Source organism: Dictyostelium purpureum, assembly GCF_000190715.1.
Source record: "Dictyostelium purpureum unplaced genomic scaffold DICPUscaffold_89, whole genome shotgun sequence".
NCBI lineage: Eukaryota > Evosea > Eumycetozoa > Dictyosteliales > Dictyosteliaceae > Dictyostelium > Dictyostelium purpureum.
The window spans coordinates 63,508-85,443 of record NW_003519426.1 but is presented as its reverse complement, the minus strand read 5'-3'; the positions used below and the strand labels follow the sequence as shown (position 1 = coordinate 85,443).

General features: G+C 25.2%; 8 protein-coding genes across 8 annotated transcripts in view; 1 reads left to right on the top strand and 7 right to left on the bottom strand.

The window, feature by feature from the left end:
* Positions 1 to 49: 49 nt before the first annotated feature.
* On the bottom strand, positions 50 to 274 carry DICPUDRAFT_151193 (uncharacterized protein; the record flags this gene model as incomplete). The annotated part of the gene is made up of 1 exon (XM_003287067.1): positions 50 to 274. A coding segment is annotated over one exon (225 nt), but the record flags the coding sequence as incomplete, so codon positions are not given.
* Positions 275 to 1,927: 1,653 nt separating this feature from the next.
* On the top strand, positions 1,928 to 3,537 carry DICPUDRAFT_31960 (uncharacterized protein; the record flags this gene model as incomplete). The annotated part of the gene is made up of 4 exons (XM_003287079.1): positions 1,928 to 2,072; positions 2,148 to 2,386; positions 2,460 to 2,774; positions 2,845 to 3,537. 4 exons carry the CDS (start codon positions 1,928 to 1,930, stop codon positions 3,535 to 3,537), a joined length of 1,392 nt encoding a protein of 463 aa, XP_003287127.1.
* Positions 3,538 to 3,679: 142 nt separating this feature from the next.
* DICPUDRAFT_54684 (uncharacterized protein) lies at positions 3,680 to 10,967 on the bottom strand (the record flags this gene model as incomplete). The annotated part of the gene is made up of 3 exons (XM_003287066.1): positions 9,197 to 10,967; positions 8,538 to 9,037; positions 3,680 to 8,452 (listed from the first exon to the last, which is right to left on the bottom strand). The coding sequence occupies exons 1-3, from the start codon at positions 10,947 to 10,949 to the stop codon at positions 3,680 to 3,682; spliced, it is 7,026 nt and encodes a 2,341-aa protein (XP_003287114.1). The 5' UTR covers positions 10,950 to 10,967.
* Positions 10,968 to 11,412: 445 nt separating this feature from the next.
* Positions 11,413 to 12,608, bottom strand: DICPUDRAFT_94329 (uncharacterized protein; the record flags this gene model as incomplete). Its single annotated transcript, XM_003287065.1, has 3 exons — positions 11,413 to 12,153; positions 12,237 to 12,499; positions 12,567 to 12,608. 3 exons carry the CDS (start codon positions 12,606 to 12,608, stop codon positions 11,763 to 11,765), a joined length of 696 nt encoding a protein of 231 aa, XP_003287113.1. The 3' UTR covers positions 11,413 to 11,762.
* Positions 12,609 to 12,732: 124 nt separating this feature from the next.
* DICPUDRAFT_97605 (uncharacterized protein) lies at positions 12,733 to 17,073 on the bottom strand (the record flags this gene model as incomplete). The annotated part of the gene is made up of 3 exons (XM_003287064.1): positions 12,733 to 13,262; positions 13,416 to 16,543; positions 16,614 to 17,073. 3 exons carry the CDS (start codon positions 17,071 to 17,073, stop codon positions 12,864 to 12,866), a joined length of 3,987 nt encoding a protein of 1,328 aa, XP_003287112.1. The 3' UTR covers positions 12,733 to 12,863.
* A 635-nt stretch (positions 17,074 to 17,708) lies between these two features.
* DICPUDRAFT_151187 (uncharacterized protein) lies at positions 17,709 to 19,038 on the bottom strand (the record flags this gene model as incomplete). The annotated part of the gene is made up of 3 exons (XM_003287063.1): positions 17,709 to 17,712; positions 18,343 to 18,536; positions 18,685 to 19,038. 3 exons carry the CDS (start codon positions 19,036 to 19,038, stop codon positions 17,709 to 17,711), a joined length of 552 nt encoding a protein of 183 aa, XP_003287111.1.
* Positions 19,039 to 19,780: 742 nt separating this feature from the next.
* DICPUDRAFT_32019 (uncharacterized protein) lies at positions 19,781 to 21,449 on the bottom strand (the record flags this gene model as incomplete). Its single annotated transcript, XM_003287062.1, has 4 exons — positions 19,781 to 19,942; positions 20,021 to 20,282; positions 20,358 to 21,222; positions 21,296 to 21,449. Coding segments are annotated over 4 exons (1,443 nt in total), but the record flags the coding sequence as incomplete, so codon positions are not given.
* A 366-nt stretch (positions 21,450 to 21,815) lies between these two features.
* Positions 21,816 to 21,936, bottom strand: part of IPTB (uncharacterized protein) — a gene marked incomplete at both ends in the record, with an annotated part of 1,824 nt that continues 1,703 nt past the window's right edge. Inside the window, one exon of the mRNA XM_003287061.1 lies at positions 21,816 to 21,829. Within this exon, the coding sequence (XP_003287109.1) occupies positions 21,816 to 21,829 (14 nt within the window). The remainder of the gene's footprint in view (positions 21,830 to 21,936) is intronic.

The window sequence follows — 21,936 nt, the reverse complement described above, 5'->3', positions numbered from 1 at the left end:
TTTGATTTTCGTTTATGGTTGTTGCGTTTTTACCAATAATTTTTAAAACTGATTGGGGTGCATTGATTGGTGCTTGAAATGTAATCGATCTTTCTTCATTGTCACAATCTTTATTTAATGATCCTGTATTAGTAATGGTGGTCCAATTGGTAAACTTGATATTGATATCGCCTCTTTTTAAATGATAGTCATTTTGACCTGCTTGATCTTTATATATATTTACAAATTCTTTATAATTGCAATTTAATATTCTTGTTATTTTATCTTCTTTCATTATAATATAATATACACATATAGATATATAAAATGATTAAATTATTTTATTATACTGTATTTATAATTAAAAGAATGATATTGCATAAATATAGATATTAAATCAAAAAAAAATAAAAAAATTAAATATTAAAATAAAAAAAAAAATAAAAAATAAAAAAAAAAATTAAAAAATAAAAAAAATAAAAAAAAAAAATGGAAAAAATTAAAAATAATAAAAAAATATTTTATTTTATTTGAGTATAGATTTACTTTTAAAAGTAGTTTATTTGTAAAATATTATTTATAAATTATTATATCATTTTCAATTATTAATTTTAGATATCCATTGTAAGATATTACTAAAATTTAAATTAATTTTTTTTTACATGGTTTTTAAAATAGTTTTATTAGAAATCAATAAAAATACACTATGGAATAATATCGGAAAGTTTTCAAATGAAAATAAAAGAATGGTCAATTTAGTTCAATTTTATAATAAATATATTATCAGCTTTAGATTTCTCCTCAAAAATCACAAAGCTGCAGTTGAAAAAGTTTGGAGTATTTAAATCATGCCATCAAAATGTTTACCCAACCCCGTCTGGCGGATGCTGGACTCTCGATGTTAACAACTAAAGAAATATTTTTTCAGATCATAGTATTTATTATCAAATTTTATTATATTTCTACCTATTTATTAAAGAAATATCAAAAAATAAAAAAATAAAAAAATATTTATATTTTTTTTTTGATAAATTCCCATAGGAATTTTAAAACATCGAAATTCATAAAGACAACCAAGAAATACAAAAATAAAAATAAAAAGTTTCTTTTATTATAATTATTTTTTTTTTTTTTTTTCTCAAGTTTTTATAATTAATTTTGTTTATTTATAATATTTTTATTTTTTAGAAAAAGGTTGTAGAAATATCAAATAAATTAGATAAATAAAAAATTTACTATTTTTATTATAATAAATAAATAATAAAATTTTCAATTAATTTTTTTCTTTTTTTTAATCCATTTTCACACACATTCACAAATAGTACCGTTCTATTTTTAAATTATTTGTTTTATTTTTTTAATTTTTTTTTTAATTTAATTTTTTTTTTTTTTTCTTTTTTTTTAATGTTCTTTAAGTTACTAAAAAACTAATTATAATTTTAAATTTTTTAATATATTTTTTTAATTTAACTTTTTTTTTTTTTTTTTTCATCTTATCAAAATTATTTTTTTCTTACATATTAAACATCTTTATTTATATCTTTGTGATCATAAAATATTTATATAAATCTCAAATTTATAAAATAAATAAAAACACAAAAATACACACACACACATTCATAAACTAGAAAATAAAATAAAATAAAATTAAATAAAATAAAATAAAATAAAAAAAAAAAAAATAAAAAAAAAAAAAAAAAAAAACAAAAGTAAAATTAACTTTAATTTAAATTTTCTTTTTTTTTTTATACATAAAAAATTATAAACAATTAACAAATAAAAATAATTCAAAAAAAAGAATGATAAAAAAATAAATAAAAAATTAATAATATATAAAAATAATTAAAAATTTTAAAGAATGGAGCAGGTATCAATTAATACATCAATAAATGATTTGGGCGGAGAAGATGAAAATGAACCATTGATTATTTCGGAGGATGATGGTGCAATGGTACCTTATGGAATCAATGTAAAGAAAGAAAGAGGTAATTCATTAGGTGAAAAATCAATAGCGCAGTGGGGATCATTTATATTTATAGTTAATCAAATTTACGGACCAGGTGTTTTATCAATTCCCAAAGTATTTCAACAATGTAGGTCAATAATTATTGAAAGTACAGTAAATGAATGATTGGGATATTTATTAACATTATTATTTTTTAATTCAGCGGGATGGTTTTTAACAATTTTATCATTAACATTTTTTTTAATAATGTCTTGTTTAGCATCAACGTTACTATGTGAAGCTTTAACACTTATACCAGGTAATAAAAAATATGAAAAGCATATTGAATATTCAGTAGCAATCAAATATTTCTTTGGTAAAAAATTATATTTTGTATTTCAAATATTAAATAATCTATGCATTCAAGCATATAATATTGCATCAATTGCAATTTGTGCTCAGGTGAGTTTTATACATATAATTATTACTTTTAACTATATTTAATACTTATTTATTTATTTTAAAAAAATGATAGTCATTAGATCAGTTTTTTGTATTTTGTTTTAAAAAATCATTTGCGTTAGTTGTTCACCCATATTTTAAATTTATATCTACACCTGATGTAGATATGTTGTATAATACAAATTTGTTGTGTATATCTTTGGGGTATATTATTATTTGTGCAGTTTCAATACCAACTGGTTTTATGAATTTAAATGATAATGTTAGTTTTGTTCAAACTTTATCATTTTTATTCCTATTTGTTTTAATTGGTGAGTTTATTGTTCAATATTTTTTAAATGGTATTGAATTAAGCAGAGTGCCAGCATTTGGGCATAGTTATTATCAGGTATGTATTATATTAATTTACATTTAAATATAATTTATTAATTTTTATAATTTTTCTATAAATAAAATAGATCGTCAGTATATTTGTGTTTTCATGGGCGTATCCAATGTTTATACCATCTTGGGTAAATGAAAAAAAAGATTCAGTTAGTGTAAATAAAGCAGTTTGGAGTTCAGGTATTTTTTCATGGTTTGGATACTTGTTTATTGGATGGTTGGGTGCATGTGCATATGGAAATTTAGGTAGTGATAATATATTAAATTTAATGGGTGGAGCAAATTATCCAGCAGTAACAAGAGTAGCATCTTATCTTTTTAGTTTGGGTGTAATTATGCCAGGTATTCCAGTTTGTTTTATTACAATTCGTTACAATTTATATGTCGGTTATATTTGTGGAAAAAAGTCATCATATTTCTGGGGAGTTATTGCACCTTGGTTTATAGCATTTGTATTTTGTAATCAAAAGATTTTTGCTGATCTATTAACCTGGTCCTCATTAATTTTAAATACCATTATCAACTTTCTTATTCCTTTTGCACTTTATTTAAAGGCAACACAACCTCTAAAACAAGGGCTATTTGGGGGTTCGGTAATATCAAATCTCAACGCAGAAGAATCTCAAGTTCAACCTTTCCCAAAAAGAATAGCAAAATATCATAGATTAATAACTTTAATTATACTAATAATTACAATTATAGTTTGTATAGTTCAAGTTGTATATGACGCTTATAAATCTGCATTGGGGTATGATCCTTTAGATTAGACTTATTTACAATATAGAAATAATATTTTATAAAATTTATAAATATATTATTATAAAAAAAAAAATAAATAAATAAAACAATATCTTTTTATAATTAAAAATCCTATATTTATTTAATTTTTGTTTTATTATTATTATACATTTAGTATTTTCTATTTTTATGTTTTTTATGATTTTTATGGTTTTTATGGTTTTTATGATTATTATAATTATGATTTTGATGACTGTTGTTATTTTTCATTTTTGTGAAAACTTCATCGGATAACATTTCTCTAAGTTTAACTTGAGCCAATCTTAAATTTTGAGGTTTACCAATTAGTTCGATGAATTTTTCTTTAACAATAATAATTTGACAACTTAATTCTAAAATTTTTTCAGTGATTTCCTTCTCGTTTACATTTACTATTTCACGCTGTCTTTTATTTAAATTCATTATTTTTTTGGTTTCTTTGTTACAATTGCAAATAAATTCTTTAACAGAGACAAGAGCAGAAAGAGAGTGATAGGCAACACGGAAATGATCAAAGTAATGTGATAGTTGGTCGATGTTATTTTGAAGTAGATTTGAAATATAAGTACCATTTAAATTTTGAAAGATTGGTTTATAATCCCTTTTGGGTTCATTTTTGATTTCACTAAATAAGTCAGAGTAGTATTTAAAGAATGATAATAAAATTTCGCCAATACCTGAATCTTTATAAGTTTGATCTTTTCTTTTTTTTGCTCCTTTTTTGTTCTTTTTGCCACCATTGTCATTATAAAAATAAAGAGATGATTTTTCTGATATCTTTAAAAACCACTCTACTGGTTTATTAGTTGTTGGATTTGAATCTTTGCTGAATTCATAATTGATGTCAATTCTTTCTAAAATATTATTTTCAATACAAAAGTTTATAAAAAGGGAGATAATATTTGATTTGGTTAAATCTTTTGAAACGTCTCTGTCTGAATACTCTTTATGACCATGAACAATTCTTTCTACTTTAATGTTTGATTTGCTTGTGACTAATATTGAGTTGACGCTATAATCCACTAGACATCTTAAGATTGAGAAAATCATTGGATTTCTTTCTAAATAATATTGTTCTATTACTGATTGTGCCCATTTTTCTTGTTCAAAACCGATTACAACTTGAATACCATACATTTCAAATTCGACTCCAACATTTTCGATCTCTTTGATATTGGTAAGCGATGGGATTGACGATATCTTCAATTCATTAAATAAAGATTTAATAATCCCTTCCAATAGTTCGTTTGATGATATTTTGAAGTGTAGATTTAAATTTGATTCTTTTTCAAAAAGAAAAGATGAGGTTGAACCATAAATTTCTAATCTTCCTTTCATACTACCAAATAATGTATTTTTTATAATATGTGGCGAGCTAATAAAATTATTAAGAGTATTTACAATTTTAATACGTTTATTATAACCATCTACTAATTCGCTATATGATTCGACCATGTAACCAATAATTGTTTCATTTAGAATATTCTTTTGTTGATTATTCTCTTCATCTGTTGAAATTTTTTTAAATTGTCTCGCTATCCAATAAAATCCTAAAGCCCTATCTTCATTTTTATCACTATAAGAAACATAGTACCACGCTGAGATCTTCTTTTCAACTTCGCCATAGTGTTCGTTTTTGATTACCTGTTCATCGATGATACCAGAGCCAAAGTCTTTAAGAAACTCAACTTTAAATGAGTCGATAATAGCTCTATAGTTTTCTTTAATATCATCTTGAATATTTTTTGAGTAGTCACTGCTGAAATTTTGATCCATAAAACCGACCAATAGAGACTCTTCATCCTCGCCCCCATATCTTTGGAGAAGTGAGTTGATTTTATTCTTGTATTCTTGATAGAGAATGCTAGCACTATTTAAATAATCATTATAACCATCTTTTAAGTTTTTTTCATTGACAGAAATCTCTGGAAGGAAGTCTCCAATATAAACTAATTGCTCTAACTGGTCAAACATTAGTCCTTGAACCTTTTTAGATTGATAATACTTTTTTGGTGAGTTATCATCCCTTCTCATATAATGAGGGTAACCAAAATGGTTAAGGTGAAATTGAATATTACGGGGAACTTCGCCATGAACACCTGTTTTAACAGCATCTATTTCTTTAAAGCATTCAATTGATAATTCAATTGCGTGAACGCTATCGGCACCATAGTAATCACTGATTGCCAGATGAGCATTATAAAGCGTTCCTATTTTTTGTTTTTCGACATTGGCAAGATACTGACCAACCAATAGTTTTGGATCATTATAGACATTTTGGGGTGGATCTTCTTTTGTTAAATTATCCCCAAGATAAGGTATTGAATTTCCATTAATCATTAGGTCATTATCAAAGCAGACGAAATATCTATCACCATCTAAATCACTACCAGAAATTTCTTTAAAGTTTGGTACATTGCCGTAGGTTGAGAATACAATAACATCTTTTAAATGATGAAGTGCTTCGATATTGACAGCTCTAAGAATACGAAGGTCACCTGGGTGAGTACATGGGTTTTTGGTGACAACAACATCACCTTTAAGTGGTACATAGTGCCTTGAACCATCTTCTTCTTCTTGTTCAATTTGGATAAAAATACAATCGGCAGGGAGCAGTCTAGTAGGATCGGTGACACCTAATAAATTTCTTGATTTTTCGATATCTAAATGTGATTTTTGCTGAGCTCTTTCTATTGATAATTTATAATGAGTAATTAAAATTCTTCTTATAAAGTTGTCTTGAAGTAATTCATTATCGTTGAGATCTTTAAAAAACTCGTCTAAAACTTTACGAGAATACTCAACATCATTAAGAGTTGATGCTAAATAATTCATATATCTATCTTGAATTGAATAGAAAACATGGTCTTTGACACCTTTACAACTAAGCAAAGCAATTACTTGTCTGTTGAGTTTGCAATTTGATGATGTTGAAATACTACAGATTTCTAAAGTTCTATGTTCATCATAATGGGCTGGTTTTGTTTTAATCTGACTCTTTCTAATATAAACTCCATCGGGATCAACTGTCTCTGAAACTACTAGCATACCCTTAGCACCACCAATACGGATTTGATAAGCACATGTACTACTTTTATAATGGAATAATTCATTAATTCTTCGAGATAAATCTTTACCAATAAAACCACAGCCTTCAGTAAAGTTATGACCATTTGATATAATATCATCAATTATATAATAATTTCTTTGTGGAATTACGAATGATGGACTTGTAGTTGTAAACATTAAACTTAGACCTCTTGCGAATTTTCTTGGTTGCATGACCAGAGACTGATCTTGGGACCAATTTCTAATTAAAAAAACATGAGCTAAATCGTTAACAAACCATGCACTGAAATCAGAGTGTTGACTATTACTATTACCGACATAATAATATTTGGTGCCAGATAGTTCTATACCACTATCAAAGTATTTTTGAATTGTTGTATATAGTGGATGTTTTGGATTTAATCCTCTTAGTGGCTCCAGTGACTCATTTGCAACTTTTAAAAGAATGAAATTTTCGCTACCAAATCTTCTTAGTGCTCTGTTTGTTCTCTCTAATTTTGGTTCTTTGAAAATTATCCTACTTGGAGTTACAAATACTTCTTTAACGAATGCAAATTCTTTTGATTTTGTAGATTTTTCATTAATTTTGTGTCTATATTGATCCGGAGAGTAGAATTGAAGTGAATCATTTAGAAACTTGTCAAAATCTATAAACTTTTTATTTGATGAAATTAATGATCTAAGAACAAAAATACCCCTTTCTTTGTTTTGACATAAAATATTGAATATTTTTTTTACATCTGATTGTTGCAAGGTTTTGCCAAAAGTACATGAACTAGAAAGACAATTTAAAAGGTATAAAGTTTCTTGATCAACTCTTATGCGACCTAAGGTATCTTGAATATGATTGTTACTAGTGGCTGGACCCATATTGATATTACATTGATACTTTTCAAAACCATAGAATTCGAGATATTTAATAAAGTTGTCATATCGATAGATATTGTTAAAAATTGAATATTGATTATGGCTGTAGCCTCCATCGAATACAAAGTGATATGTAAAAGATGTACCAAAATCTTTGATGGGCGGGTCGATTTTATTCCAATAAACTCTATTAGTTCTTTCGTTTATATTTTCTTTTTCAAAGAAAAATGGAATTTTAGTAAATAAGAAAATAAATACTTTATTTTCGATGTTGAATACCAAAAATTGATTTTCTAAATTTTTCAACATTATTGTTCCCCTAATTACATTTCTACCTTCTCTAAAAGTAATTGTTATTTTTTTATCATAGAAATGCATTTCGTGTTTGATAGTTGAACTAGTACTTAAATGATAGGTTGTTGGTGTTACCATATTGCCATATGTGATTTGATTACACAATATTTGAAACAATAGTTTATTGTGATCTGGTTTATTTTTTAATTCTTCAATAAATTGGTACTGTGTAAAATTTTCTTGTTGACCATTATCTGGATGAATAAATGATAATGATTTGTTTATACACCAAAATGTAAATTTGTTTTTTATAAGATGATCTATAAATAAATCAATAACATTTTTAAAGTAAATTGTATCTTCATATCTGATAATAACCAAGCAATAATTGGATAAATATTGATCGTTATCAAACTTTAAGGAGGATACTTCTTCAGCAATTTCAACCATGAATGAATTACTGATTTTTTGTTCGATAACTTGTTTAAATCTTGGAAAATCGCCAATATGATATATTGATAAATAAACTCTATTAAATTTTTCATTGGACTCGGTGCTGTTAACAATCACATTTAAAGATTTCCAATCCAAAGATCTCTTGTAAAAAGTATTAATTTCCTCTTCTCTTCTATGAATGTATCTTCTAATTGAAATATTTAATAAATTTTCACTACTCTATAATTTTTAAAAAAATTAAAAGACATATTAGTATTTGGTTATTATTATTAAGGTTTTCGAATTATAACGAATGGCAACTTACTAATAAATTTAGTAATTTGATTTCTTTGCTTGTATGATGTATTACTATAAATTGTGAATTTTCTGATCTAGCTCTACCTCTTCTTTGAACTAATGATTTTAAAGAAAGAACGCTATCGTAACAAATAACCATATTACATTCTTTAATATCGATACCTTCTTCCAAAACATTTGTTGACACAATTAACTTGCATTTTCCATCTCTAAATTTTTTAATAATTTTTTGTTGTTTGTGTGATGACATACCATCATCACCAGATTGGCCCACTAAAAGTTTACAATTCAATATATCATTAAAAGCCTCTTTCTTTAGTAATTCTGTTAATCTGGCGGCACCAGCTCTACTTTCTACAAATACAATAATTTTAATTGATGATACATCATTTTGTGTAAGAAATCCGTAAAGTTGTTCCAAAAATACTGAGTATTTAGATGAATATCTATTTAAATCGGAGTGATCATCAAAAAGAGCTTCAGTAGTTCTTAAAGCTTCTAAATATTCTTTATCATTTATTTTAGCTGATACATGTAAAAATGGCTTATTGGATTCCAACTCTTCGTCATCTCTCATAACTTGATTTCCATCATCTTCGTCTTCACTATAGTAATCGCTGTCTTCAATACTGATATCTGAATCTGACGAGTCATAATTGTCATAACCCGAATGATAATCTTGATTCTCTTCAATTTCGATGATTTTGACTAATTCTTCTAATGTTTGAAGCGGTCCATTTGTTGCCAAAATAGAAAATAATTCAAAAATCATTAGTAAACTACGGCATCTATTTACAATAGTTAAGTTTTCTTTGGCCTTAAATATAATACGTTCTAGGGCAAATCGAAAAGATATTGATGTAGGGTCATCCAAATCCTCATCATTATATGGATTTTTACCAACTTTTGTGACCATATCTTTTAATCTAGCGGATTGATCTCTTAGCAAAGTTTTAATAATATCTTCTGCTTGTTTCTCTTGATCGTTTGCTGAATAATCAACTATAGTGGGTTTTTCGGTAAGCTCTTCTGATAAAAATTTTAATGGTTTAAAAATTTTAGATAGCATTAAATCTTCAATTGTTTTGATTTTATTTGAAACTATAACCTCGTCGGTATTATTTCCAATATTTATCAATGATGCGGTCAAACCTAATATTCTGGGCCATGTTTTTATATCTGATTTCTTTATAAAGTTGATTGTTTGGTTAAAAGGATGGGAACCACCACCAGCATGATGCACTTCATCAAAAACAATAAAATAAAACTCTTCAATTTTAACATATTTAGATTCTAATAAACTAACAAAACTGCCAACAGTTGATACCAATACATCGTATTCCTTTTCTTTAATTTTGCTTCTTAAATCTTCTTTATTTATTTCTCCGTAAAGTTTTATTGTTTTTAGATTTGAATACTCTTCAATTGCTTTGGCTTGCTGGGCTACCAATGGTACTCTATCGACCAAAAACAAACATACTCTTTTTGAATCACCTGTATCTTCTTGAGAATTGTTTAACCTATGGAACTCCATTAAACCCATTATTGAAATTAAGGTTTTACCCATGCCAGTTGGTAAAATTAAGAGTGTATTCTGTGCACAAATATGATAAAATGATTCAACCTGATAAGAGTTGGGCTCTATATTATTCTTTAATGTTGGTACAGTGGGATCTTTTGGATATATTGTTGATTTATAATTAATTATTTTATTTTCACCACTACTATTATTAATACTATCACTATCTATTGTGGTTGTGGTTGAGGTTGAGGTTGTATTAAGTGGTTGATCAATATTATTATTACTATCAAAAGTGTTATCTATGGTAAATGTAGCATCAGAGAAAACATTGGGTAGAGAATCTTTTCTAGTAAGATAGCCATTGTATATTTTATCTTTGGATGTTAATATTTTAATTCCCAACTCCATTTGAACGAATGATTTCCATTCACTGTGTTTGCTATAACCTGGGAATAAGGATGTGGTTTCGTGATCAATTCTAAATGATGCTATATTATTTGGGCCAACATTATAATAACCAATTACATTTGAGCATGGAACATCATCATCAACTTCATATTCACAGTCATCCATTAAGTCAGATCTTGAAAAAAGAGAATGAGAACAAACCATATATGGTCTAGAACTATTTAACTTTTGGGAATTATAATCAAAGAAATAAAAATCTTCGCCACTCTTTGTTTTATTTTTCAAACTCCATTTAACATTTAACTGAGGTAGTTGATCTGGGTTTGGTTTTGAAAACCGATTTTGGTTTTGTGGTAATGTGTAATCTTTGAAAAGCTCTAAATAGACACCATCATTGTCAATATAAAAATATATATCTGAATATTTGACTAATTTGTTGTCGCACCTTTGACAGTATAACCAATTACCCCCTTCTTCATTTTCTATCATTTTTATTGATATTTTAAAAAAGCTATTTATAAAAAAATAAATAAAAAAACCAAGTTAATATATAAAACAAAGGGAACAATAATTTTTACCACTTACAATCTATACTTGTATAGTATCTAAATTATAAATTCAATTTCTTTTTAAAAAATACCAATTTGAAATATTATTCTACTATTATGTGTTGTTAAATGTTTTTTATTTATTACTAACTATAAACTATTTATATAAATATATGTATGAATTCTTTTATTGTTTTTGTTGTGCTTTTAAAAAATAAAGTGCGATGTAAAAAATTTTAAAAAAAAATTTTGAAAAAAATTAAAAAAAAAAAAACAAATTTTATTCAAAATTTTGAAATATAATATGTACAAATGTTTATATTGATAGGATAAAGTGGTTGATTATTAAAAAACTTAAAATTAATGTTTTTTTTTTTTTTTTTTTTTTTTTGTTTTTTTTTTTTGGAATTCTAACTACAAATCTGGGATGTGTTTTATTAAATAACAACTGTGAGTGTGGTTGGTATTTACAAACACATTATTATTTTTTTATTTTTTTTTATTATTATAATAATTTATTAACTTGAATATTTAGGCTTACTGTGGGTTCCTTATTGGTATACACATCTAGATTTTACACTATTACCACTGTTATTATGTTTACGATAATGGTGCGATTATGATGATGATGATTTCTAACTCATGTTATTTTTTTGTGTTAACCTTGCCCATTACATAATGCTGCTATTTATATAATTTTATTTACCCCCCAAATTAACTATTTATTATAATAATAATATGTATACAAAAATATTTATGATTCATCATCGAAAATTCTTTTTCTTTTCTTTAATACTGTATCTTTTTTAGGTTGAGATGATTGAGTTGAAGAGGAAGATGATTGTGTTGATGATGAATTTATGTTATTACTATTAATACTATTATTTACTGATGATGATCTTGAAGCTACAGGGAATATTATATTTGGATTTCTTTCGATTTTTTCTCCTTTTCTATTTCTCCATTTATCATAGTCTATTGATGATCTATAACCATTTTCAAAAATATTTCTTTCAAGACGTGTCATATTACCAACGATCTTTGTAATATCAGTTTCCCTTAAATTGAGTGATTGATTATATATCTTTAAAAATCTATCTCTAAAAACTCTAAATAATAATAAATTTAAACTACGATCTGAAAAACTAAAAAATAAAAAATAAAAAATAAAAGTAAATATTATATTATATTTAAATATTAAAAAATAAAAAAGTAATAGAATACTTACAATGATGAAAGCATGGTACCTATTTTATCGTAATACTGGTGGGATCTCATTGATATTACATTTGGGTCTGCGATTAATTTATCTTTAAAGTCTTGTTGGTAAGGAGTTGGCATTTCTGCTGAAACAAGACCCTTCTTTGCCAATACATATGCTAACCAGTATGGTAAATCTATTTTTGTTCCTTTTTCAATATCGGTATCTGCTGACCCCTCTTCCAATTGCCCTAAATTATAAGCATTATATAAAAATTTACATGATAATTTCTTTTAATTTATTAATTTTAATACTATTTTAATATTTTAATATTTTATATATATTAAAACTAATTACCTGTTCCTCTGCTAATATATCATCTATATTTAAATATGACATTATTTATTTATTTATTTAATTGGTGTGTATAAAAAATTAATGAAAAAATTTTGTTAAAATAATTTCAAAAAATTTTAAAAAAATTAAAAAAAAAATTTTAAAAAAGGAGGCAAATATATATTTTAATATTGATACAAATTTTAATATTATCTTTTAAAATTTAAAAAAATAATATTAATATATTTATTTATGATTAATTTATTATTATTATTATTATTATTATTATTATTATAATTTTATATTGTTTTGAAAAATTTATTTTTTAAACTCTTTTTCAAATTTGCTTAATAATGCTTGATCAATTTTTTGATTTTTATCGGGTATGAAACCACATAAGAAGGATTGTTGCAAATGTAGTTCTCTTTGTAAAATATTTAATTTAAATTGACACCATTCATCTGTATTTAAATATGGACTATTTGAACGACTATCTAAAAGATTTGAAATTTCTAAAGAATGGGCATAATTTGCTTTTCTTAAACCTGGTTGTTTATCGTTTTCATCAGTAACAAATGAAATTAATTTTATGAAAAAGTCATTTGTAAAGGTTGTCTCTTCATAGAAATTTAAATATGTGCTTTGAGTAGTCTCTGTAATTAAATTTAAAATATTATAATGTAAAATACTGTGATTTGGGAAATTGAAAAATAATTCCTGTGGTAGAAAAAAAATAAAAAATAAAATTAGCATAACTAGTTGTTTTTTTTTTTTTTTGGGTTCCACAATAATTTTGTTATATTCATAATATCAAAGAATCTTTTCCCAACTTAAAAAGTTATATCAATTATTATTGATTATTATACTTACTAAACATTTTGTAAATAAATTATTTTCATTTATTTTTTCATATGATGGACGATGATCTGATTTAATTAGTAGGGTAAAGAAATCTAATAAATCTAATAGAAGGAAATCGATTTTTTTGTTGCTGGTACTTCTGTCTAATAAAAGGAATAAAGATGAAAGGTTGTCCAAGAAACTGGTAAGGAAAGTTTCATTTTCACGGAGATGAATTGGGAGAAGAGATACAAGCAATTTGAGTGAATTGAGATGATTTGCATTATCTACTTTTGGTGATATGATACGCTTAAATATTTTATCGATATGTTTACCTTCTAACTGTAAGTATTCATATAGCTTTTCATTCTCAACAAGTGGTGAAAAATTGATACCCATCATCATGATATCAATAATTTTATCTGTACCAAAGTATTGAACAATATCTAAAATTTCTTCGATTTCTAAACATGACTCCATACCATCATCTTTCCATACAATCTTGACTTTTGGACCATTACTATTGATAAATAATTGTTGTTTGAAAATGTTTAATGACTGAAGTGAAATTTCACCACCTAATTGCCAAGGATTTAAAGAAACATCCAATAGTGTGAGTACTGAATTAAATTTGCATGCATTGCATAACTCTGTGGTACCATTTTCACCAATATCTGTATTTCTAAGTTGAAGATGAGTGAGGGATTTATTAAATTTCAAACCATCAGCTAAAAGAATTGCACCGTCATCACCTAAATAGTTTTCATCCAAAATTAAAGTTGTGAGGAACTGGGTCTTTGAGAGAGATACTGAAAACTCTGACATAGCAACATCAGTTACACTACTACTTGTAAGATCGAGACCAATAATGCTTGGTGTTTTATTGGCACCAATATACTGAGCAATATGCTCTGCACCTTCATTTTCAATACCAGTTTCTTTAAGATTTAAACCAAAACCTTTGTAACCCTTTTTAACCTGTTTAGTTTTAAGTTGTTCGATATTACGAATTTCGATTGATTCTAAAAGCAACTCTATCATTTGAGGATTTAATTGATTACCCATTAAACTAAGTGATTGAATTAAATTTTTAGATCTTCTTAGCATACTACAAAAGTTGTCAAAACCATCTGAACCTTCGCAACCAATATCGTTCCAACTGAGATCTGCAATTTCTAAATTACCTGGGAAATTATCCGACAATGTTGTTAAACCTTCATCACCTAATGAGCAATTACCTAAATCTAATACATAACAACGGCCATGTTGTGGATCTGGTTTTTCAAAAGTCTCTAAACACTCTTCCAAACTGCTACAGTGAACTTTAAGTGGTGGGATGTCGTCAATTTCAAATTTAGACATTTGTTCAAGAATACTACCAACTGAGGCTGATCTGTTTCTATGTGATGTGAGCAATTGTTCTAATCTATTATTAATTGGTTTACTAATAATACCATCTGCAAGGTCACTATTTGAAATTGATGGAGGATTTGGATTTAAAAGGAAACCATCATCACTGTAATTAATTTTATGTTTTTCCATCATTATCAATGCTTCTTTGTTGGTTGGAGATAAAGTTGGTGATGATGGTGCAGACATTGTTGGATGTAATGCTGATAATTGATTTGGTGATTGCTCGCCGCCATTATCGCTACCGTTGCTAATACTTGAGTCTGTGCTTAATGTTGGGGATTGTTCACCACTATCATCGCTGATACTTGACATTATTTTAGTTTTTGTTGGTTTAGCAACTGAAACAAATTTCTTTGGTGAAGGTGGTGATGACCCTTCACCACTAAGGAATGATGAATGGGGTGATGTTGATGGTGAGACTGGTGATGAACTTGATGCTCTACTTTGAAGATCTCTTTTAAGAATAGTAGTAGATAATGAAATGAATTTTGGTTTATTTAATGCATCTTGTTGTTGTAGTTGTTGTTGATGCTTTTGTTTGATCTCCTCATGTTGAATTTGTTCGATTTTTTGTTGAATCTCTTCAATTTGCTCTGCAACTTGAGCAATTTCTTGTTGACGTTGCTCGCTGGAACCATTGTGGTTAACTGGTTCTAATAATTGTTGTTTAATTGATAATCTATTTAATTTCTTTTGTAATTCTAAACTATCTTTTTCATTCTTTTGTTTTTGCTCCTTTTGTTCTTGTTGAATTGAAATAGTGACATCATTTGATAATACAGCTTGTTGTTTCTCTGTGGTTGCAACTTGGGGTTGTTGTGATAATACAGCTTTACTAACTACCTGTACGGTTGAAAGTTGTGGCTTTACTGAAGATTCATGAGTAATATCAATCTTTGCTTTAACAATAGCAACTTGTGGCTGTTTGATTGGTGAAATATCTGCAGTATTTGATCTTTTAATTCTTCTGAGTGTAACCCAAGGGAATAATCTTGTTGGTTTATCTTCTTCGATCAATGCTGTGTTTTGTTTTTGTTTTTCTCTTTCTTTGTCATCTTGTAATTTCTTTCTATCTTTTTTGGAAAGTGATAATGCAATCGCCTCAGCTGTATTTGGTTGTGGTTCTTGTGATTCTTGTTGTTGCTGCTCTGTGGGTGGTACAAATACAAATGATGATGATTTTTCTTTGCCCTTTGAAAATGGAAATTTGAATGTTTTTGATTCTTTTGGCGGTTTTTGATGAGTTGAAGAGGATGATGATGATGATTGCTGGCTATTATCATGATTGAATTTCTGATCTTGTGCAACTGTTAAACTATTAAATTTAATATTAGTTGGTTCTTCTTTGGTTACACCGTTTCTATTGAACTTTAAATCGAATGTACTTCTTGAAACTGGTAATCTTGATGGTGAAACATTTCTATCGGTAAAATAATCATCATCTCTGGCTTTATTTGGTTTAATCCATGTTGAATCGTTATTATCGACATCCTCAGTACCCAAACTACTATGAATTGATGAATTGGATGGTATTGATGAAGCTGGTGCTACTGCTGTAGTTGTGGTACCCTCTTTTAAAGATGCTGAATTTCTATTAACATTATTTTTTGTTAACTGAATTGTTCTAGTTGATGGAGAATATGAATGTTGATACTTTGTTGCATATAATGATCCCTTTATTGGACTATGTGTTAAATCAATTGATTTTCTTCTAATAGCTAATGATGGTACAATTGGTTGATTTTCTGAATAAAAATAATAATAATATTAATATTTATCACATAATATAGTATAAACTATAATAATAACACATACTTCTAATAGCTTCATTGACATAAAAATAATATTTTCTATCAGCCTGTGAAATTATATTATCTAAATTTAAATTTGGATTACTATTTGCTGTTGAAGGTGTATTTGTTTTATGAACTGTAGTTGTGGGTGGTGGTAATAAATTATCATTTATCCCTAAAGCTGAATCACTCTTATCTTTTTTACCCTTGAAATTTGGCAATATTCTTAATGGTGAATTAAAACTTGACTTTTTGGATTCAAACAACCTCTTTAATTCCCTAACATTACTTTTATTTTCTTTTTTCGTTGTATTTGCACTATATTTTTTATATTCGAATCCTTTAACACCTTCATTTTCAAAATTGTCACTGGCCAATGGTATTGATTTTGGTGGTAAGTTTGATGTTGGTGCCGATACTGATGTTGATGTTACATCTGTGACCAATAACTTTGGTGATGGTGGTGTAGTTGTTTCAATCATTTTAATGACCCTTCTATTTTTTTCTCTTTTTTAAAAAAAAAAAATAAAATACTAAAAATACAAATATACTATAAATATACAACTATAAATAAATAAACACAACTTAAATAATATTATATATATATAAAAAAATAAAAAAAACAAAATGAATTTTTTTTTTAAATTTATTATATAAATCTTTAAGGAAAAAAAAAATGTGTGGACCCCAAAATTTAAATATTAACACACAACACACATAACAACTACTATGTAATATATTATTATTTTTATTATTTATTGTTGTTTTTTTTTTTTTGTTATGTCTATGTTGATTCCTTTGGTATTTTTATATTTAAAATTTACAGTTATAATTATTTTCTATTAAACTATAATGATAAACTATTATTTGGTTATTTGGTTGCTATATTTTATATTTATTTGTTAAAAAAAAAAAAAAAAATATTTTATTTATATGCAACCAAAAATTGATTTTAAAAAAAAAAAAAATTTTGGTTATAACAGTTCTGTTTTAGATAAAAACGATATATAAAAATATACTGTTTTTACAAAAATTATCTTAATTTAATACATAAATCTATTTATTATAATCTATTTATTATGAATGTATGTATGTATGTGTATTAAATTTAACTATTTTAACTATTATAAAAAAAAAAATAACATTCACACAATTGGTGAGTAAAAAATGGGTTCTTATTATTAGACAATAAACCACAAAAAAAAAAAAAAAATTATTTTTGTTTTTTTTTTATTTTTTTTTTTTTTTAATTTTTTGATTAATATTTATTTTTATTTTTTTTTTATTTTTTTTTTATTTTGTCATATTTTTGGCTTATTTAAAAATTTTATTATAATTAATATAAATAAAGAAGTGTTTTATTTAAAATGGTGGAGAGTGTGGATGTGTGGTTTTGCGGGTTATAATATTGAAATCAAAAGCCAAAATATAAAATTAAGATCCATGATTATAATAATTATTATAATCCCAATATTTATGAATTTCATCGTGGTTATGATTGTAATTTATGTGACTAGATCTAAAACTCAAGAAAAAAAAAAAAAAAAAATTTTTTAAAAAGTTTTTTTTCAATATTTAGTTTTCTATTATTATTTATATTGTTAGTATTTTTCTTTGAATTTTACTATTATTATTATTATTATTATTATAATAATAAAAAAGTGATGGGGCTGATATTTTATTTACAAATGATTAGTTTTATAATTTTTATTTTGTTTCTTTTTATTTTTATTTTTAAATTTGCCTTTTACATTTCTTTTGATTCTTCTTCATTTAAAATCATTGGACTCTTGAAATCTACAAATCTATCTCTTAAAGCAGGGCTAAACATACATGAATCTTTTTTACCCATGATTAAATATCTATAATTTGCAAAAGTTCCATAACAAAAATCTCTAATAAATTTTGGAATATAACTAAAACTATATAAATATGGGTATGGTGCCTATAAAGATTAAACAATAATTTAAATTAGTCAAAAAATGTAAAGAGGTCATTTAAATTTTTCTAAAGTATTGTTGTTGATCATGATTCTTTGATCGGACATTATTATTATGAATACAAAAACAAATAAAATTATTTTTAATATTTACCTTTAAATAATAACAAACAGTTAAAATTGCTGTTGATTTTGTAAGAAAATTACCAGTAGCCTCATCTACTAAAATAACTGTTGAAAGATCATTTGGAAGACCATAGTATTCTATAATTTCTTTACCTTTTTCAGTTTGAAGTGCTTGATAGGAGAATACTTTTTCAGAGTCTCTTGGGAAAACAAATTGAACAAAACCATCACATATATTACAAATACCATCAAATAAAATAATCTTTTTTGGATTTTGTAAATCTGGTTTGTATGTGTTTCTTTTTGGAATTACTGATGCTCCATCTGGTTGTTCGATACTACTTTGCTTAATATTGTTTATATCTAAACTAATCTCTGTCATTTCTTGTACCTGTTTTATTTTAATATATATATATATATATATATATGTAATATTATATTTTTGTAATGTTATAAATATACTGAAATACTATTAAAGAAAATATGAAAAAAAAAAAAAGAAAATAAGAACTAAAAAGATATTTTAGAAAGTTCTTTAAACAAAGCGGCTTGTAAAAAAAATTAAAAAATAAAAAAAAAAATAAAAAAATAAATATAAAAAAATAAAAAAAAATAAAAAAAATAAAAAAAATAAATTTAATTAATTAAAACTGAAAAAATTATTTTATAGGAGAATAAAATATTTACAAAACTAATTTTGGTCTATTAAAAATAGCAATGATAAAATAATAGAAATAAATTAAATTATAAACAGATAGAAAAAATAAATAAAAAATAAAGAAAAGAAAATTAAAAATAAAAATAAAAATAAATAATATTAATTAGTTTTTAATATATTCACACACAATACATTTTTCCCCCCTATAAATTTTTTTTTTTTAAAAAGGAAAAAAAAAAAAAGCTATTATTGGTTAATTAAAAAAGAAAAAAATACACTATAGTGATACTATTGTTTGTTTAAAAATTAGAATTTATTAAGAGTGTGTTTGGGTGAATGTTATTGTTATTGTTGTTATTATTATGCGCTCTTTTTTTTTTTTTTTTTTTTTTTTAGAAAACTACAAATATAATTTATAATGAAAATATTTACAATAATAAATAGAAATGGAAAAAAAAACTATAAATTAATTATCAGCTGATCTAACATTTAAAATTGATTGCGGGTGAAGGTTTGATTCCAATAAAGTTAATTCGAGATCCTTATCTTTATAAATCTTTCTTGGGTACATGGTAGCGAATTGATAGTTATCAATTTCAATACCTTTACCATCTAAAAAGTGACAAAGCTATAATAAATAATAATAATAAAGTCTATTAGTACAATTACCTAAAAAACAACTAAATCCTGTAAATTGAATACTTACTGTAATTAATTTATCATTTGAGTTAAATCTTCTTTCGATTTTGGTATCGTCAGGTAATTTAAAAATAATTTGTGTTGAATTTGGACCTTTTTCTGGCTCTGGTGGTACTAAATTAGCATTGTTTAGTTTTTGTTGTTTTTTATTTTCAACTCTTTGTTCTTCCTCCTTTGCCTTTCTTTGTTTTTCTTGATCTATTCTTAATGATTCCTTGTATGCTTCATCTTGTTCTTGAACGATCATTCTAGCTTTTTCATTCTCTTCTCTAGAGAAAAAAAAAAAAAATTAATAAATGATTTAAATGATTTAAATTATAAAAATAATTAATATTATAACCTACTCTTCAACTCTAACTCTTTCTAAATCGGAATGATGTGTTAACACTTGATTTACCAATTTATTATAGAAATCAACTTTTTCTGAACAACCTTGAGAAACATCTAAAATTTCAGAAGCGCCTAAATTCATGAGAGTTACTAAAATTGGATAACTTTCAAACTGTACCAATGAAAAGAGGAATGACTCTGCTTCTGGTGTAATTTCGGCGACCCAAAATATAAAATTTTCGGATATAAACTGTGAAACTTCGTCACTTCTTAAAATATCTAAAACAAATTGAAGAGATGGTTCAGTCTCAGAGTGTAAATAGGCCAAAACTAATTTACCTTGTTTCTTTGCAAAATTTAAAGCATCTTTAAAACTACCACTAAATGAACCTGGTACAATAACTGAATATTGCTGTAACATAACTTCAGCAAAATTTGGGTATGATAGTGGGTCTAAAAAGTCTGTAAGGTTTTGAACTGATAATTCATCTGTCTCTGGGTAAAAATTGGTGGCATATGGTGATCTAACGTAGTTATTTGTAACAGTAGTCTGAATACTTGGTATTCCAGTTCCAACTCTGTGTGTTGTTGTATGGGTTATAACACCATTATTATCCTCCATAGTTTGTGTTGTAGTGGTTGTAACACCATTTTCATCTTGTGTTGTGGAGGTTGTATTTTGTGACTGTGTATATGATTGTTGTGAACCAACTGTTCTTCTAATCTCCTCATCGAAAAAAATTTCATCTTCGTCGTTTATAGTTATTGGATGGTTTGAATCATTACCGGTTATTGCATTCCTTTCATTTGTATTAGGCTGTACTTCGACCATTTCAATATTTTTTAAATCCATTGATGCCAAAACACTAGTTTCATTTGCTTTATTTAAAAAAAAAAAATTTTAAAAGTTAATATAAATTATTTGTACAAATATTTAATATTTTATACATACCTCCGCTGGGTAAATTTAAAAACATTTGTCGATCTGGCTCAACACCTGTAAAATCCTTTAATAAATTTTTCAATTCTGATACTGTTGATTCCAATGGCAATGTGATTGGTAATGGCTCACCTGCATATATCAAATCAAACGAGATACTCATTTTTTATTATTTATTTTATTATTTATTATTTATTTATTAATTTTCTATTTAATTATAATTTATTTACTGTTTAATATTAAAATAAATAATTTTATAGCTTATTTTATTATTTATTATTTTATTATTATTACTATTTTATTTAAAAAATTGTCTATATATTGTTTTTAGATGTATAAAAAAAAAAGAGAAAAAAAGAAAAAAATTTATGAACTTAATGTTTACACGCTCTTTTTTATTAAAAAAAATTTTAAAAAATTTTAAAAAAATACAAAAAAAATAATTTTAAAAATAATAAAAAATTATTAAAATTTAACACAAATTTATATAATTATTTTAAATGAAAAAAAAATAAAAATAATTAAATTTTTATTAATAAAATAAAACTAATTAAAAAAAAATAAATTTATATAATGATTATTTCTATTATTAAAATCTTTATTAGTAATATTATAACCATTTTTATCTATATATTACTATTATCAATATTATT